The sequence below is a fragment of the Coturnix japonica genome, chromosome 5 (genome assembly GCF_054131305.1).
Source record: "Coturnix japonica strain WE chromosome 5, WE-NBRP24, whole genome shotgun sequence".
In the NCBI taxonomy this organism is placed as follows: domain Eukaryota; kingdom Metazoa; phylum Chordata; class Aves; order Galliformes; family Phasianidae; genus Coturnix; species Coturnix japonica.
The window spans coordinates 12,386,298-12,404,994 of record NC_140667.1 but is presented as its reverse complement, the minus strand read 5'-3'; the positions used below and the strand labels follow the sequence as shown (position 1 = coordinate 12,404,994).

The 18,697-nt window shown below is 38.8% G+C and overlaps 1 protein-coding gene across 7 annotated transcripts in view; it reads left to right on the top strand.

The window, feature by feature from the left end:
* Positions 1 to 18,697, top strand: part of KCNQ1 (potassium voltage-gated channel subfamily Q member 1) — a 314,910-nt gene that overhangs the window by 59,963 nt on the left and 236,250 nt on the right. For all 7 annotated transcript variants that reach the window (XR_014947023.1, XM_015863924.3, XM_085550022.1 and 4 more), the window contains exon 3: positions 17,995 to 18,121. Coding sequence is in view for 6 of the 7 variants with exons in the window: in XM_015863924.3 (XP_015719410.2) it covers positions 17,995 to 18,121 (127 nt within the window). In the remaining variant the exon portion in view is untranslated. The remainder of the gene's footprint in view (positions 1 to 17,994; positions 18,122 to 18,697) is intronic.

The following is an 18,697-nucleotide window of genomic DNA, read 5'->3' as shown; positions in this document are numbered from 1 at the left end:
AGCCTTAGTTGCCAACCCTGCAATTGAACACATTAAACCAAACGGTTGAGTGCTGCCACAGCCCTATTACGAGCCTGTAAAAACAGCAGAGGAGGCACTAGAAGGTAGCTCTGAACAATAGCCGTGAGCTGAGCTGAGAAGATTGGAGGTTGGACGCTGTGGTTAAAGTCTGAGGTCTAGTGCTGGGAGAAACTTGATCCTAAGTCTCCCACCTTTTTCCCTTGGTCTCTCCTGACGGAGTAGGGGTCGAGACAACAGCTGGTAGCTACTATGAACCCGGCTGCATAGTGGATGGGAAAACTCATCTCCATAGTAACAGAGGAGGCATCACATGTGCTGCTCCTGCTCCTTCTGGGGAGTAGCTGGCTGAGGACATCTGGTCAGTGTAGCCAGTTCTCAGGGGAAATTAGCTCATTTCATCTGATAGTAACCACAGAAACTTTTGACTTAGTTTAATAGTATGATGCTGAACATAAAATAGAACTGACTGGTTCAGCAGTTTTGAAAGTCAAAGATTAAAATTATCTTAAATTACTTTAAGATAAATATTTCTTTAAGGAAGACTATTGCTTGTGCTCATTCCCCATCCCCCACTCTTGCCTGTGGTAGTTTCTGTCCAATATGATGGTGATTCTTCTGTGTGGGATGGGCTTTGGGAATTCAAAGACAGGTTTCTCTTTCTAAATAGTTATTTCTTTTGCTTACATGAGATTTTTATTATTATTATTATTATACAGTGAAACCTCTAAGCCTTTTATCTTACTGGAGCTCAGTGTGAGGTACTATCTGTTAATGGACATTGATTTGTATTCTAGAAAATTCTCACCCACCCACACTCCCAACATCTTGAGTCAGTCCTTTCAAAAGAAATGAACTGAACAGCTCATATGGCTACAAGCAAACCTTCAGAATAACTGGTTTAAATGTATACAAATCTGAGCTGTTTAACATAACTGAAATCAATTAAAGATCATATTTTTTAGTATAATACAAGAAAACTCTCAGCTGATTTTTTGCAGAACAAACTCCATATCCAATATGTAGAGAGTGTACTGAGGTTACTGTGCTTGGATATCTTGTTTTTCAGTTTAACATAAAATGTATTGGCTCACGTTATCCTTTATGACCATGTAACATTCAGAACTTTGGAGGAAATTTAAGGATGAATTTTTTATTTCCTATTTGCACATGAAATCATTATGTATTTTTAATATACTGGTAAATGAACACAGTGGACAATATCTGCATGCATAATGCATGCAGGCAGGTGCTTGCTAAGGGGCCCTAGAGTAACACACTAATTATATGGGGCGCAGATAAATGCTTGATCTTTCACCCTCCATCTGCTGCTAACACCTACTCCTGGTTGTAAATATTTGCACTCTGTGGGTTGTTGTGACCATCAGGAACTAGAAAATGAAAATATCTGACCAGGCACAAACCTGAACTGCATGTCTCCTGTTAAAGAAGATGAGCAGAGCTGTCAGTCTTTGGGAAACCTTACCCCTGATTTCTCTTTCAGAATACTGAATGAGAGAAGTGTAGTCAGCTGTGCTGTGTGACTGCATTAAATAATACATGAAGAAAAACGAGCTTCTAGCTACGATAGATCTTAAGAGAACATTGGGAGAATCTGAAAGTTTTATAAGAAGTCTGAGAAATACTTGTAGCAAACAGTGAGGCTGAGTGTCCAGGAACAAGTCAGGCAAGAGTAGCAGATGTTCTAGGGCCCCAGCTGGTTAATACAGATGCTAATAAACCAGACGAGCTGAAATCAGTTAATGAAAGAAGTTTAATCAATTGGAGTTGATTCAAGAAATAACTATGTGATTAATACACAGTGGGAATGTAGCAGTTTATTCTTTATTGGATGAAGAGTCATTAGTCTGCTTTCTTTGCAAAGCTCATGCTTTGATTAATAGAGTATTCTAGCTCTATGTGGAGTTAAATGGCTGAAAATGGGTGTCAGATTCTTCCCACAGTGTTTCTCTTTCCTATCCATTCCTTCTCAGCTTGGGAAATGGCTGTATAACAAAGCTAAGAAGTCTGTGTCAATGGGCAGTTGTGGTGGTAGAGAGGACTCCGAAGAAGTCTGTCTTATTTTGCCTTCATCACGAGTTTCATGGCAGTTGAAATTTCCTTGAAATTGAAAAAGAAGTCTCTTGGTTTAGTAATTCTCAAAAACTTCTCTCTGAAAGTGATCTGCCTTTAGTCATTTTTAAAATAGAGATTCCAGAAATCAGTAGGATAAATTCTACCTAATCACAGAAAAAATGGTGCCCACTGTAGGACTTAAGTTGGGAGAGTCTTCTGGAGATGATACAATCCAAATTCTTCCTCAGAACTGGAACATCTTTCAAATGGGGTCAAGTAACTCAGGTTCTTATCTGGCTGAGTTCTGACATTTGTCAGTTCAGGGACACCATGCCTGTACAAGCACAGGGAGTAATGATGCTATGGGTCTTGGGGTGTGTGACTTGTGGCTTACTTATTATTTTTAGTTTTTTTGTTTGTTTTTGTGAAGGCTTCAGCTGAAACTTGCAATAAGTTTTCCTGAGACTGGATGTGGGTAAAGATTAGAGAATCCTCACGGGAGAACGTCATGAATAGCACGAAATCTTTTTCTCTCAAGCCTTATAGAGGGTATTTCTTTTCTGCCCAGTTCCTTATTTTCACAACACTTTCAGGAAGTTTAAATATCCTTTGACATGCCTGGCTTTCTGGTCTGTTCTGATCAACTAGTGGATTCAGAGGTTTTGAGAGGGAAGCCGGAGGCAGACAGGGCGATCACACAGACCTCTCTAGAGAGACCAGGCCAGAAATAGAAACAGCTAGTAAATCTCTTTCAAGTGAGAACTGATAGTAAATTTCCATCCTCTCTACTGTTTATGCCATTGCTCCAGGCCAAGAATATCTTAGTGAATAATTCAAAGCAGTGCTTCTTGGTTGACTCTAGGTTATGTTTTTTTTGTTTGTCTGGGTTTTGGTTTATTTGTTTTGTTTTGTTTTCAGCTAACTTCAGTTATCTAAAATTTAGGCTGGGTAGTACAGTAAGCCAATCACATAGAGTTTTCCTTCACTTAAAGGGATATGTATGCTTGAAAGAGTCATTTGTTACAACTGAAGGTACTTAGGACAGTGGAGATGAATTTCTCAATGACAGAAAAAGAAACCACATGTCTATTTACCCCATTCAAGTACTCAGAACTTTCATTCTCTATTTAAGCATTTTTTAACCAAGCAGTTTATTAAGACCTTACTTATTAATACGATGTTTTGCAGCTATGAACATGATTGGAATGCTTCACATGGCCACAACAGTTTTTTTAATCGTTCAGCTGGTATTTGAAATGTGGTATAAATGATACCTCTGATGCCTGGACACGTGCTGTTTTGTTTTCAGGAAGAGTAAATTGTTGATCTCATGGCTTAGTATTTAACACACTTTCTTTTTGTTCTAAGGAGCATAATGGCATAATCTTCCCTTTTAAACAGACAGGTTCTGCTGTGCTTATTTGTTGCAGAATGCAGCTTGCTCTGAGGGTCATCCCATTGACTTGGATGGGAATGTTCAATAACATGATGCACAGAAAAGGTGTCAGAAAGCAGCTCCGTGTGATGCAGCATGGGCAGCCTAGTGTTAAAGGCCCAAGCAGAGTCTAATCCTGTGATCCAGATGAAACAAAGCATCAGAATTATTCCTCCTGCCAACACTCTGAATAGCTTCTTTTATCACTTAGTCCTATGATCATGTTGGCTCACAATCAGAGCTGCGCAATATATTGAGCAGCGGTAAGAGGTACAACCTGAGCAAAAGAGGAGCTTCTCACTTCTCAAAGAGGAATAAATACTTCAGCAGCGCTCCTTTGAGCCTCAGTTCTGACTCATCTTTGTATTTATTTTAACAGTTAAACAAGTTGAAGGTTGGGAGTGGGGGGAAACTTGCATTAAAGAGTAGAAAGATCTACAGAAATGAAGTGAAGTTAAAAGAGACCCTTTGGATGTTGTTAAGAATTCCAAAAGTAGTCTTTAATTTGTGCCAAAACTAATGAGGCTGGAATTTCCATGAAAAATATCAGTGCAGTAACCAGTCAGCAAAACTTGGAGGTATTTGTACACTAATGTGCAGTAGACTTTTTTCCTGCGAAGCTTGTTCACTCTGTTCTTTCTGTTAAAAGGAATGCATCCATGCCTAATATTCTATTTAAGATTTAATTAGTAAAGCATGACTTCTCATAGCTGTAAGAGTAGTCACTCCATTTTGCACTGAGAACTGACTGTGTATTTTACAGCTATTACTTTGCTATCTTTCTAAATGTTAGAAAAAATAGTAACCATTGAAGATCTAATTCCTGTGGCCTTCAAATCACTTACTAAATGTTTAAAAGAGGGTTTTTGTAGCTTCTCTCAGGGTGATTTAGCACCTGAGATGAATGTGTTTCATGTCTTCATAGCATGAAATATTCGTTACTATTACTCAAAAGCTGTGAAACCACAGATAGTATTACTAGAAAGCTTATACCACTTCTTCAGAACTGTGAAGCATGTTATTTAAATGTACACAATGTTTCTGGCTTTAAAGTATACCATTTAGAACAAGTAGTATGGTTCATGGTAACAGAATTCTCTGATGTAACAATATGGGGCAGATTTCTAGTAAGGAAAGCTCTATTGATGGACTTATTAATACATGCATTCATGTCATCAGCTATGGTATCCCAAGTGCAATATCTTATAAATATGCAAATAGCCAGTTATGGGATGCAGCTGTACATGTCATGTCTAGTGGGTTTCCTTTAGCCATCCAGCTGATGAGGAAATGCACACTGTACACAAAACAGTCCCTTATGTGCTTTTCTAGTATAATGTAATTGTTTTTAATTATACTCCAAACAGTACTAGCAATTGACACTTCTGTACAGAGTTAAATGTGCAATGTGTTATGTGTTCAGGAAAGGGGAAACATGAGGTTGTAATTAAAACCATTTTTAGCAGAGCTAGAAATAGAATCCAACTCTGAGCATGGCAGATCTGCTTGCTTTATCCAGAACTCACCAGATGGGTATGCTGAGTTCCGCTGCCACATAAAACCCTTCTTCAGCAGTGGATTGCAAGCCTCTGCTTTTCATATTTTAGCCACCTTTACTGGTGCTTTAAGAAAGCTGGAAAACTATCTCCATTGCACTTCAAGTAGCTTCTTCCTTCTTTAAGATCTGTACATTAGGCTAAAGCCTTTGACTTCCACTAATTTTGGAAGCCTTGGCTAATTGAGCTATTGCTGTTTGTGTAAAACCAAGAAAAAAGGATATAACCCAAACTCAGACTTTGTTCAGTATGTGGTTGTTATACATCAGGAATCTTTTTGCTTAGACCTGGAAATGAGTTTAATCTGAAAATTATTTTTGTATACTGATATATTTTTAAGAACACTTTACAGCAGAAAGAACACTTTCTTGCTTTGTATCATTGCTGAGAGGTGATAGTTGTATTTGTCACTTAGAGTTGTGGCTTTCACCTTGGTTTGGCAAATAAAAAGGCTGACTGATATCAGACTTCAAAGCAATGGCAGTCCCCTTTCTTGAATGAAATGTCTGACTTGGTTTCTGTTAAGGTATCTGGTACCGATGTTTGTTATTACTGGTTCCTCAGTTGCTGATTAATTATCTTCTTGGTAACCTGAGCATCTTTGATGCCAGTTGGTAATTTTAGTTCTGTGGTTTTGCTGTAAGATCTTTAATGTTGACTGAAGTTTTCTTTCTTACTGTCCTGCCTGATACATCAGCGTTCTGAGAGGTCTAAGCAGGGCCAATGTACTGGAAACAGTTTTCTGAAACATGGAGTACTGAGAACAGTAGGAAGGTATAAAGGGAAGAAGGCTAAAAGTACTGAACAATATTTTGACAAAACTTACACTCAAAATTAATCTAGCTGTGGAGCAAGCCTGGCATTCACTTCATCATGTAACATGCCAGGAAAATGTTTGGTTGTTAGTCATTTCCAGAGATGTGCTTTGTTAAATTTCTGATTTAAACAATAATGAATCTAAGATCAAATGGAAAAAAGAAAGTCCAGCCACTCCCACAAAAAAATCATGCCATGAGCAACCTGGAAGTATGCCTCATGTAAGGAACACATATGCCCCAAACATTAGAAAACCGAGTATATCAGAAACAGTTGCCACAATCAGTGGCATTTTGAAATATATCCATGTGCTTAAAATGCGCAATTCATGTTTTTGTTATTCTAATAAACTGCAAATTTTAGGGTACACTCTAAATCTCTCCTGGGTAGCCCAATGTTTCAGCAGAGATTTTCCTGTCTCTAAGCTATACTTCTTTTGCTCCTTTCATTAATTGTTGTGCTTTTTCCCCCTTTCAAGTGTCGCTCTACAGAAGGATTCTTCTGGCTTGGTGGCTTTTGCTTTCTGTGTCAGCTGCCTGCTAGCCTGCATGCCATGGCAGAACCTGCACTGATTTTTGATGTGTCCTAGGCCTTGCTTTTGTAAGATCTCTCTTTTTCCAGTCTGCTTTGGAGTACAGTTGTACTGAATGCAGCCAAATATCACCTTTGTGTTTTTTAGAAAAAGTTAATGCTGTATAATGCTCATTCGTTTCCTGAGGTATTTGATGTCTTGAAGCTCAAACCAGCTGCCACTGAGAAGGCCGTGGTTTTTAAAATATTTTTTTCTGCCAGTAATGAATAGTGCACTTGTCCTTTATTTGCAGAGGGTGCAGGAGAAAGGTGATAGTGAGTGAAGGGAGTTTCACAGAGCTAGAGGTCTCCTTTCCTAACTTTGACTTCTGCAAAGAGCTGCCTCTGTTGCACCATTTATTTATGTTGGACCTAAAACTGATAGAAACATGAATCCGAGTAAAAATATAAGTCTTAGTGCATAACGGTAGCTTGGTTAATGAGGTATGCGACTTCAGAGAGACCTGGCTTATATCTTCATTTTGCAAATGTAAGTTTAGTTTGGTCCGTTTGGAACATTATCAAAGCTCGGGGGAGAGCTTGCACTGAGTTAATCGTGTGCTTTGGTTGCTATAAAGTAACTTCCTGCTTTGGTACGCTATAATCCTGATGCGCTGAATGATGGCCACAACTGTTTTATGCTCACTGATTGGAACGAGCACGGGAAATTGGCATGGGGAGGAAACTTTTCTTGCCTGCAGTATGTGAAGTGAATTTGCCGCTCAGCTTAAACGTTGACTTTGTTGCCTTCAGTTGGGTTTATTTTGCATGTCTAATAATTCTCCTCTCCTCCCTCGCAAATTTTAGAGGCAACTGTAAAATGCTGACTGAATGGGCTGTGTACATATGGCATCTGAGAGGGTTTTTATTAGCTTAAACTAGCACGTGTTTTCCTGTGAGGAGTATTAAGTGCCTGGACTACAGGTTTAGTGTGTGACTGTTTTTGCAGCTGTGTGGAAGAGCATGATGTGTATTCCCTGGAGCAGGGCTGGGAGAGAGCTCAAGTATGTTGAGGCAAAAGCAGGTTATGTTTATATAAATGTCAAACAGAAATACGGCACTTGAACTCTTATCAATGCTGAGTGTGATACTGGCAAATGAGCAGCGATTGCCCAGATGTGTAAGAGGAATGCTGGTCTTCTAATTGTGCAGGATTTTGTTTCAAAACGTGACAGCTCTGCCCCAGAACACTGTCCTTCCAGTTGAGAAAGAAAATGATTTATTTTTTCTCTATCTTTATCTGTAGAGTGTCACAAACAGCACTAGTCCATCTGAAATTTTGCTTGGTAGACTGCTAATGAACAGCACAATCACTGCTGAGACTTCAAATCTCACTTTGAGAGGATGAATTCTGGAAGCATGCTGGTTCTAGAGAAAGTGTCTCATGAGTATACACAGTGGTAGAAGTAACGGCAGTGATGTCTTGCTTTCTGGAAATGTCTCTTGTGTAGAACACATAATATCCCAGAGTATGTCCCATAAAGCCTAAGACCATGAAAGAGATATGGAAGGATAGAGAAGAAAATTCTGAAGCAAGACCATATGCTACCATTTTGTAACTCAATTGTTCAGAAGAGGGACCAGCTAGGAAGGAAATCAACTTTGTCTGCACAAGACCAGTACAAAATTTGAACTTGATCAGCAAGCTCTTCAGTATGCTCTGCTTTTTTTTGAAGGAGCAAAGTTTTGAAAAATTTGTAAAATATTCTGGGATTTAGATTTGGAGGCCTCAGTATTGTGTTGCTGTATTTATGCAGGTGATGTTCATGTGGCAAAGGGTGGTGACAGTTATGGATTTGCCTAACTGGGAACAGAAAAAAAGATTACATGTGGTTTGCTCAAAGGTATATGAGAAATCTGTAGCTGAGCAGCAAATCGAATACTTTTCTCCTGTAAATCTGTGGTCTTCCTGACTCCTGTCTAGCCATGGAATGAATAGAGACATTGCTGCAGCTCGTGGGAGTGTCTGGACTCTGGGCACTGGGCAGAGACCTTAAAGAGTAAACCAACTAAGAAATAGGGCAGAATGGTGGGGCTGGGAATGGAACTGAGAGAAGTTGCATGTGGAATGCTGTCAAATATGGAGGAGAAAGGTGCTCAAAGGACTGGCAGAGCATCAGAGATCATGTTTACTGCATGAGAGTGGGAGCATACTAATCTTTGGTCAGTTGTTCGCTGTAATGGGGGAGAGGAGGAACAAACAAGGAACCATGGATTTATCCTTTGTTTTCTTACAGTCTCTGTCCTACGATTTTCTAAAAGGAGAAAAGAGTAGTTTGCTAACTTTTTCTACTCATAAAGCATGTTACTTTTTATGCTTTAAAACTGCAGGTGGTTCTAAAGATGTATATTTTGTTTAAAAAAAAAAAATTGATGCTCAAAATAAATCACTAAAACTGGAATACAGAATCAAACCTGGCCACGGTTTGTGTTTAAAGTATGACTCTAGTGAAAAACACCATTTTTTTCAAGGAAATCAGTGTTTGTTCTGTAAGAGATATTTAAAAGCTAGAGGTGTGCATGAATTTCTAGTTTTCCATCCTTGTCCATTTCTTTATTTTTCCTCCTGCCCTTTTCTAATCAAGTATAGAAAGTGGGTAAGGAGGAAAAATGGATATTCACAGAATATTTGGTTATTTTTACTTTTTTTTTCTACCTGTGTAACAAAAATATTTTCTTCACCAATCTCTCTACTTTCCCTCTTTGAAATATACTTCCTGGCTGCTGTCAGTGTGGCCTCAAACTGGGGGGGAAGAAAATGGTCATACATTTAGTGTGTCTGTAGCTACTAAATTTCACTAGATTACTATTACCAAACAGTTTCTGTGCAACAGTTGACCAAAGCTTGGCTATTAAATCCAAAAAATGCTAGCTACCATTCACTATATTTCCTTTTATCTGTACCAAGCAAAGCTATTGCTGGATAAGTTGGGCTGATAGGGGCCAGGTTCTTCTTTCTGTGCTGCTTTGCATTTTGGTAAGAGATAATGTGTGGTATTCCTTTTTTCTTTGAAAGGACTAGTGTTGTAACCGCAGTACTGTAAAGGTGTAAGAGAAACAAGGTCAGCTGGAGGACACCTTAGATCTTCTCTCTCTCTCACTTAGAGATGGAAGTAGGCAGGTGAGCCCTCAGACATACAGCCTTTTCATGAGGTCCTCCAATAAATCCAACATTAGTTGTGTAGTGAACTTATCCGCTGCTCCATGTAGGATGCCGTGGATATGAAGTAGCCTTTTTGAAAATGAGTGAGGAAGGCTATTGAATTAATTTTTAAAAAAAATTTTTTTTTTTTTTAAAAAAAGGGCGAGAAAATGCTTGGTAGAATAAAAATAATCAGTTTGAGGTGAGTAGCCATTGTGCAAATAGTGTTAATATAGAAAGTTCTTTGTAACATTAAAGTACAAACCATACGGCTTAGGCTGCTTCTTTGTAGTCTGTGATGGTTCCTTTCTACTCATGCTAGTGTGTTCTGCGTACCACCAGTTCTGTGCATCTCTCTGAACTGCACGTGTGCTTAAGTTTAAGTAAGTGTGTAGTTCTTTTGAATTCATTGAGATATAAAATTAAGCATATGCTGGGCTGGATAGGAGCCAGAGCATATTTCACTTTGAAGGAGAGACTCCTATGCGAATTCTTTCTGCAGAGTCATATGAACCGTGAATAACAGGTTCATGAAATAAACAGAAAGGAGATGGGTTGTTGTTTTTTAAATCAATTTTAGGCTGATGTTAGGATGTTGAAACTTTCCTTCTGTTGCCAAATTCTTTGGATTTAAGGTCTAGTTCATGAGAATACTTTGTGGTGGAGGAGAACTTCATGTTCAAATAAGTATAAACTAAATGTGCAAGCCCAGTTTAATTTACTTTTATAAATTCCTGGTGGATATCATCAACAACTAAGTTCACAAGCTAAAGATGACTAAATTATGAAGAGTTTTGTGCAGGAGTGAAGGTGTGGGAAGTTGTTTTAATACACCAGTGCTCTGAGACAATACCATAATGTGCAAAGTTATATCACTGATACCTGAGGCTTTTTGTAGTCAGTGGAAAAACTCTTCATTTGGGTTTGGCTAAAACCTCCAGAGAGAAGAGAGATAATATCAATTAAAGGCTTTCTAAATGCACCTAAGTGAGCTAGGTGCACAAATCCTATTGAAATTCAATAGGATTTAGTTGTTTGGAGTCTTTGGAAAATCACAACCTAAAATTGCAGGCTTGCTGTATTCTTCAGTGGTCCCAGTGCAATTGTGTGCTCTTGGCAATGATTAAAGATGAACGGAGAAGCACATTCAGTGTTTCTGACTATGTCTTTTAGTAAGCTTCAAAACATGAACAAACATGCATGTAACTATTACAGAATCACAGAATCAAAGAATTGTAGGGGTTGGAAGGGACCTTTGGAGTTCATCTAGTCCAACCTCCTACTGAAGTAGGTTCCCTACAGCAAGTTACATAGGAAGGCATCCAGGTGGATTTTGAATATCTCCAGAGAAGGGCAGTTACAGCCTCTCTTGCCAGCTTGTTCCAGTGCTCTGTCGCCCTCCAAGTAAAGAATTTTTCATCATGTTTGTATGGAACTTCCTGTGTTCGAGATGATTGCCCATTGCCCTACATTCTGTCACTGGGCACCATCAATACAAGCCTGGCCCCATCCACTGGGCTCATGCCCTTTAGCTATTTATAAGCATATTATAGATCCTCGCTTAGTCTTCTCCAGGCTGAACAGACCCGAGGTCTCTCAACTGGATGCAGTACTCCAGATGTGGCCTTACCACACATGGACAGAGAATAGGGGAAGGATCACCTCCCTTAACCTGCTGGTTATGCTATTTTTAATGTGCCCCGGGCTTTCTTGGCCATAAGGGCACACTGCTGGCTCGTGGCCATGCTGTTGGCCACCAGGACACCCATGTTCTTCTCTGCAGAGCTCCTCTCCAGTAGGTCAGCTACTAACCTGTCCTGATGCATTGCAATTTAATGGAGTAATAAAAAGATTTTAGTGATGCTCTGTAACTTTGTAGGATTAATTTTGGGCCTTTGTAGATAAAAACATGACACTAATATGAAGATTTTTGTTTCTTGTTGCCTGTTTAATCATTTGGTACCAAATTTGCTAGATAACAAATTTTAGCAATTGACCCTAGACTTTTTGAAAGGAAGTTAAAAGCAGGTCAAGAGCCACTAAATGTTCTTAAATTTTTATTAAAAACTTATTATTGTTTTTAATTTGAAAAGATAATACATTTAAGATCTTGGGAAGTGAGAAGGCTAATTAGGGAAAATAATCCCTAGTTTTCAATCGCTCTTTTATTACTTGCTATAGCTCAGTAAGTGTTCACGTATATGTAAAACCACTTAGCTTTTTATTTTTGATCTGTGCTTCATCAAGCTTTAATATTTACTTCATGGAGTTCAGTGTCTATCTTTGCCTGTTTGCCCAAGCCATCTGATTTTGCTGTTCTGCATATCTTAGAAAACAGTACAGCTTTCAGGAAAAAATCCTGTCTTTCTGCAGAGAACAAAGAGGGGCCTCTCTATACAGAGTGAGTGAGATTAGAAGAAACAGTTGCCCTTAGTGCTGTAAATTTGCATACCCGGTTCAGGCTGTGCACAAGTGCTGGCTGAAGCATTTTGCAAGCCCCGATGTGTTAGGTGAGCAGACTCTAACTGGCTCTGCACTCGTGCAGCCTGTGGTGTTTCCGATTCTGTGCATCCTTCCAATCTACATGAGAGAGGTGCATCTCCTCTTTTGACTACTCGATGGCTGCAGAGGATAGCACAGCATCTCTGTTTGCGTAGATGTGGGGGTTTCTTTCCTCCTAGGCTTTCACAACCCGTGGCCAACAGCAAGCGCTGTTTGTCACTGCATTAGCATCAGCAGATCTAATTAGATCAGCAGATGCTAATCTGAAGCTCTTTTGGCTTCCTTAAAACCAAAAACCTGTCAACATCTTTGAATCTATATTGAGAGGAGGATACTTATTCCACTTCAAAGCTGGCACACCAACTTAGCAGTCAGCTTCCACTACCTCATCTCAGAAATAGGTATCACTGTAAATTTGGCCCCAGGAATCTTTCAGCTGAGGTATGCTGGTTGGCATGTAATGCCTATAAAGCTATGGAAGAAGTTATTCTTTTGTTTAATGGAATTCATGAAAACTTTATCATACTTGAAGCTATAATCTTAAGGAAACCAGATTTGGAAGAGTCATGGAAATAACATGGTTGGCCTCTCCAACTAGGATAATGGAACTCATCATAGAAGTCAGGAGTTACATCCTCAGTAAAGCTTGCGGGATGACAGGAAATTTTTTGAAGCCCAACATGAGTGAGATAATCTCCCCCCAAAATAATGCTCTTCATTTGGTATTACCACAGTAAGTATATTAGTTTGCTTTTTAGCACTGTGAGTTCTCTAACAGGAGTACCAAACTGTAGCAGCTTTGATAGGTTGTTTTTTCTGTATGTATCAGAATGACTAATTGATTACAGATACAGATACTCCTTCCCTTTCTTCAGAAAGCTAAAACTCAGGTTGGCTACCAGGAATATGGATTTTACCTCTCATGTTTTTATGGATGTTGCTGGAAAAAGATATGTAGACCACTTACAGTAAAGGCCTTCTTGTTCATAATAGGTTTCAGATGAAACCTTATCTAGTTTTCCCACCTCAAGCAGCTGCATGAACTTCTGATACTTCATGATTAGGTACACATTTGAGGTCTGCAGTCTGGGCCTCAGAATATGTGTTCCTCCAGGTAAATGTTTTCTCAACCCCCAGAGAGAATTTCCTTATCTGTTAAATAGCTGTTACAATGTCACAATGTGTTGTATGTCAGTTTATGGCCCTGCTTGTTTGAAACAAAGCATGTGTCTGAATCTCCTACTGTACAGCTGAAGAAGTCTGATCTCTTTTTCAATTCAGCTATAGTTCTCTTAATAGAGAGCTTTTTCCCACTGTCTTCTGATGGAAAGGACTTTCTTGTTCTTTTGCCTAGTAGCATACTGAAATTCATCATGGTTAGGGGTAAACTGTCTTAACTACATCGGCTGCTTTCCATTAAATCTGTTCTTTGAGTCCTTCCCCTTCCATGGGAATGGTGGAGTTACAAGCTTTAATGATAGATAGCATGTGTATGTTTTGCAGGGTTCTGTGTTTTTGTGGATCCAGCTTAAGCACCTTTGGAAAAAGCTAAGGTGTACTTTAGCAAGGTAATTGCCATATCTTTCTCAGGCTGACATTAATTATGCTTGAAGCAGTTCATAAAGTTATTTGTGAAGTAACTGATCAATCCAAAGGCACTTTTATTTCCATGTCAGAACTGTGAAAGTGAGTAGTGACAAAATCTGTCTTTTCCACAGTCTTCTGAAATGGATTCCCTTCACTAAGTACACGGCTGTTCCAAGGCACCATGGAGAACTCAAATCCTTCGCTGGCTATTAGGAGAAATGTTCTGTTCTGATACCTGGTATTTGGCCACCTGGGACTCTATTTAGTTTCACCTAGAAAACATGAAAATGCTTGAAGTTTGTTACATCAGTCCTGCCCGCTTCTCCTGTACAAGGACCGTTCCTCATAGTTAAAAAGTGGTGTGAATTTATATATGGTCATTTGCTCACATGTGCAGAGTTATTTTCACTAACAAATTTCTTCAGAAACAGCTGACTGCATATGTATCTCATTTTCATCCACTCTGCCCCCCTTTCCAGGGTTAATGGGTATTTGCCTGTGTTGAGATAATGTGTCTGCGGAGTCATGAAGCTGTGTCTATGCTGAGCAGCAGAGTGAGCTATGTATAAATTAATAATGGGGGAAAAAAGAAGTCTCTTAGGAAGAGGGCTTCTATGTGTCCGCAACATGAAGGTACACGACTTCCATCTCTTGGAGAGCTCGTTTTGTCATATTGGTATAATTTTTTTATCTCAGTAATATGTTTTTGCTTTCACCTTGTTGAAAGGAGATCAGAATTAAGCTGCAAAGGGTTGTGTGTCACTGTACAGTGCAGTTCTCATGCATATGTAAGTTTAAGCAAGAAAACTCCTTTCCTGAGTTTAATCTTCACCTCCACCTGTGCCCTGCAGTTTCTTCTGTATTTTAGTTTTTCCCTTGTACTGACTGTTGCTTTGTTTCTTATTTCACTCTTTCCTTACATTCTTTTTACTTGCTCAGTGCTTTATTCTTCCATTTCCCTGTATCATTTTCATTCTTAATCTTCCTGAGGCAGTATTTCATTCTAGCAGGTTGTGAGATGCACCAGAATGTTTTTATGGTGCATACGGTAGCTATGTGTTAAATGGGCAGGTAGGAGAAAGCATCTGAGAAACAGTGGCCCAAATTCATCTCTAGTGTGACTCAGATTTTCTGAGATCCACAGGTGTGAGGCTCTACTGCTCTATGCCAGTTTAACTATCCCAGTAAATTGATTGAACATAATTACCAGCTGCATAAAAGTAGTAAGAATCAGGTTGCCATCCTTCAAGTTGGTGTTACTTTTCATGTTAATCTGTTATATGGAAAAAATAGGATGTGCTTTCCTATTTAGTGGTCAGTAAAGTTAGCTCTTTCTTGTTTGGTAATTCGGTTAAGCATAATTTTCTAATCTGTTTTTTTCTTTGTTGTCTGCAAGTTTCTGGCCACTAATATAAATGTGTACTGACAAGAAATTCATCAGGCTTCTCTGCCCCTGAGGGATTACTTATTAGACTTATGCAATGCAAGGTATTAAAAACACTTTTGTCTGTCACACAGCCACGGGCAGGGGAGGGGGATTTTGCCAGTTGCTAATGGATACCTGGAGGTTTTGTGCATGACCACGAAGAACAGCTTGTGCACTTTCACCCCTGATGTTCCCTGAATAACTCGGGTCTCATTTAGGTCAATAAGCCTTTATCAAAACGTCAGGAGTGAAAAATGTGTCTTGGTGTAAGCCGACTGGTCGTTCCCTCCAGTCACTGGAGTCTATAGAACAATCAATGTTCTCTAAGCTTGTCTGCGTGTCATGCAAAGAACTGGATGACAGTAACCATTGACTGCATGTCTGTTGCATTGTCTTTGGAACAGCCTACATTTGCATACTTGCCAATGTTCCTGTTAGCCAACGAACCATGGAGGGGCCTTAAAAAACATACACACACAGCTCAGATGCAAATTTCCTATGTAGAGAATACACACTTCTTTTAAGCACAATCCAGGCTTTCAGTTTTTACCTTCTTGCTATCAAAATGAAACTGCAGTTCTGACAGGCCCGTGGTTTCTGGCTGGAGTGTGGGCTGTTTTATTGTGCCAAAACATAATCTTTCTTGTGGGTTTCTCTTTTTTGTCTTTTTCTACTAAATGTCTTGGGTTTGTTTTCCTTTTTCTTTTTCTTTTTCTTTTTCTTTTTTTCTTTTTTTCTTTCTCTTTTCTGTAACCTGCTTTTCAGGGTTATCTGAAGAGTATTGTCTGTGCTAATGGCTAATGCATATGATGTGAGGCCATACTTCCCTTCCTCCAATTAATTATTTTGAATGAAGGGCAGTTCTTGCTCTTTGCTCAGTTGCTATTGTCTTTTGTTGAGAGATTTTCCTTCTTAGTAGTGATGAAAGGAGATGCATTCGTTTTCTGCAGACTGAAATGTTCTTAAATACTAGAGTTTATTGAAAATGTCCTGGAAATGAATGCAATCACCTGATCAGCAAAGACAGACTCTGGTAGTTTGTTTTGCAGTAATGGAAACTCACAGAAAGCAGCACTATTAATTTTGTCATTTGGTGCAGGTCCATCAACAACATGAAGTGAAAATGGACCATGGAGAATTTAGCTGCATTTGAAGCTTCTATCATAAGGCACGATCTTTCCTTAAAGAGTCTGCTACAGAGACTGTTTCTTTAGATTTATGACTATAAATATGGATTTATTTTATTAAAAAATAAAAAAATAAAAAAGAAATCTAATAATACTTTAAATTAGTTGAAGATAAGTGAGGGGTTCTGATGGATCCTTTCAGCAACAAGCTGTACAAGAGATTCTTGGCTGGGTCAAAGGCTTAATATTCATTACAGCCAACAATCTGAACAATTCCATCAGATGTTGAAAATATAATTGGAGTACAGTATAACCGTAGTGCTCTTCTGTTGCACCTGACATGATGCAGGCATGATAAGATTTTCATAACCAAGGAAGAGAGTCCTGGCTAGCATTCTCCTAGCTTTTTGGAAGTGTTGCAGAGCAATTTCAACACTGAAGTGCCCTGAGATAAGCACTTTATGCCATCAGAAGAGTGGGGTTTTGGAGCTATAAAAAATAATATAATGAAGTGTAATTAACATATAACAATTTCTTCTCATCTTCTTACTGCTTACAGGCCACTTATTTTACTGACTGGTCAGGGTAGTGTCCTGTCCGTCTTTGAAGCTGATATGTCTCTCATTGGTTCTGTCTAGGCTAAGGTTGCATCTTGAGTATTTTAATTGGTTTAGAACGTCATATCTAACACTTTGAGTTGCATTTGCTAATTCGATCTCACGAAAAACAGCAGCAGACACTGTAGAAATGTCAGAGGCTGGGTAAAATGTTCAGCAGCATTTCATCTTTTTCATATTAAATTGCTCTCCGTAATAAGGAGTTAATTATCTGTGTTGTCCTACAGAGCTGTAGTAACTAATCCGCTTTACTTTTTCTGTATGCCACATACTGTGTATTTTCAGTATACAAGCCACTGCTACCATTCCAACTAGTAGTCTTTGCTGTTGGCTGTGATAGAGATGTGATCCATTATTAGTTAAGTTGGCCAATGAGGAAGTACTGCGGTTCCTTGGTATTTGAGGTAACTATATTGAATATGTCGCTCACAACCAGACTCTAGAAAAGCAAGATTCATCTGCACACCAAGTTCCAAATATGACAAAATGGTACCTTTCTGTACCAACAGAAAAGTCAGATGTCTTTGAGATTTATGGTTTTGTACAGATTTCCAAGGCCATACCTTAGTTTAGTCTGTGGTTAACACGTGGCTCAGTACCCAAAGCACTTCAGGACGAGACTCCTGCTTCTTACTGTTGACAAGTAGGGGTGCCTGATGTCTTAAAGTGTTTTCGGCACACCTGAGTATTGACATGTCAGTAGTGGGTGCTAGAAATGTTACTTTCATCCATGTAATATTAAAAGAAGATTGAAAAAGTATAAATAAATGTGTGGTTGATATGGTCAGTGGAATGTGAAGCACACCTCTTCCTGAAATGAAATTCACTAGGAAAATCTTCTGTGTACCGACTGTGCTTGTTTTCCTTGGAATGGTTAGGAAACCTTTTGTTTGAATTAGAGATACCAAGTGAGTTGTACAGAATGGTTTTCAGTTCTTGCACAAGTAGACCAGCCAAACTGCATGCAATTAAAGTATTAAAGTATTTACATTTGCTCTCAAATTGTTTTTGTTTGCCTGTTTTTCTGTTACTTTAAATAGTTTTTTTTATAGCTGACACCAATGAAAAAGATGAAAAGACTGTAGAACATTAATCTAGTTCTCCGTCTTCTGTTTCTTTTAGGAAATTGTATTAGTGGTATTCTTTGGAACAGAATATGTGGTTCGGTTATGGTCAGCAGGATGTCGCAGTAAATATGTTGGTATATGGGGAAGACTTCGTTTTGCTAGGAAACCTATTTCAATCATCGGTGAGTATGCACAGATTGCAAGGTTGATGTAAACACCAAGTAATGGTAATACTTCAAAGTTCTGAAAAGATAAATTTTTGTGGAAGTGGAAGCCAAGTTAAAGGGAAAGCTCTTGTCATTAGTATTATCGTAGATTTGAATTTCCTTTCAGAAATCCATGTCACTCTTGGAAACCCCCTTTGTATTCCCCCCCCAAACCCTCTGAGTATTTAGAATGAGTTACTTTGTACTCTTATTGAGGCACACACCGCAATTACTTTGGGTACCTATTAAACTAAAAACTGATTCTTAGCAATGCATTTGGATCTGGACACTATTGTAGTTGATATCCTGACTGACTCCAGTGTTCATAGAAATTTCATTAGCATTCTCTCTAAATGTCATAACTCATATGTTTTTATAGAATGCTTGTCCTGTGTTTAATTTCACTGAGAGAGATGTAATAACCCAGAAGTGGTCTTCACTCACCAGAGCTATATAAAGACAGTTGCCCTGAAGCACTTAAAATATAAATAGATAAAACCGAACAAGTTTTGGAGAGTATAGTTATAGAAGTGCAATATAACAGTTCTTTCC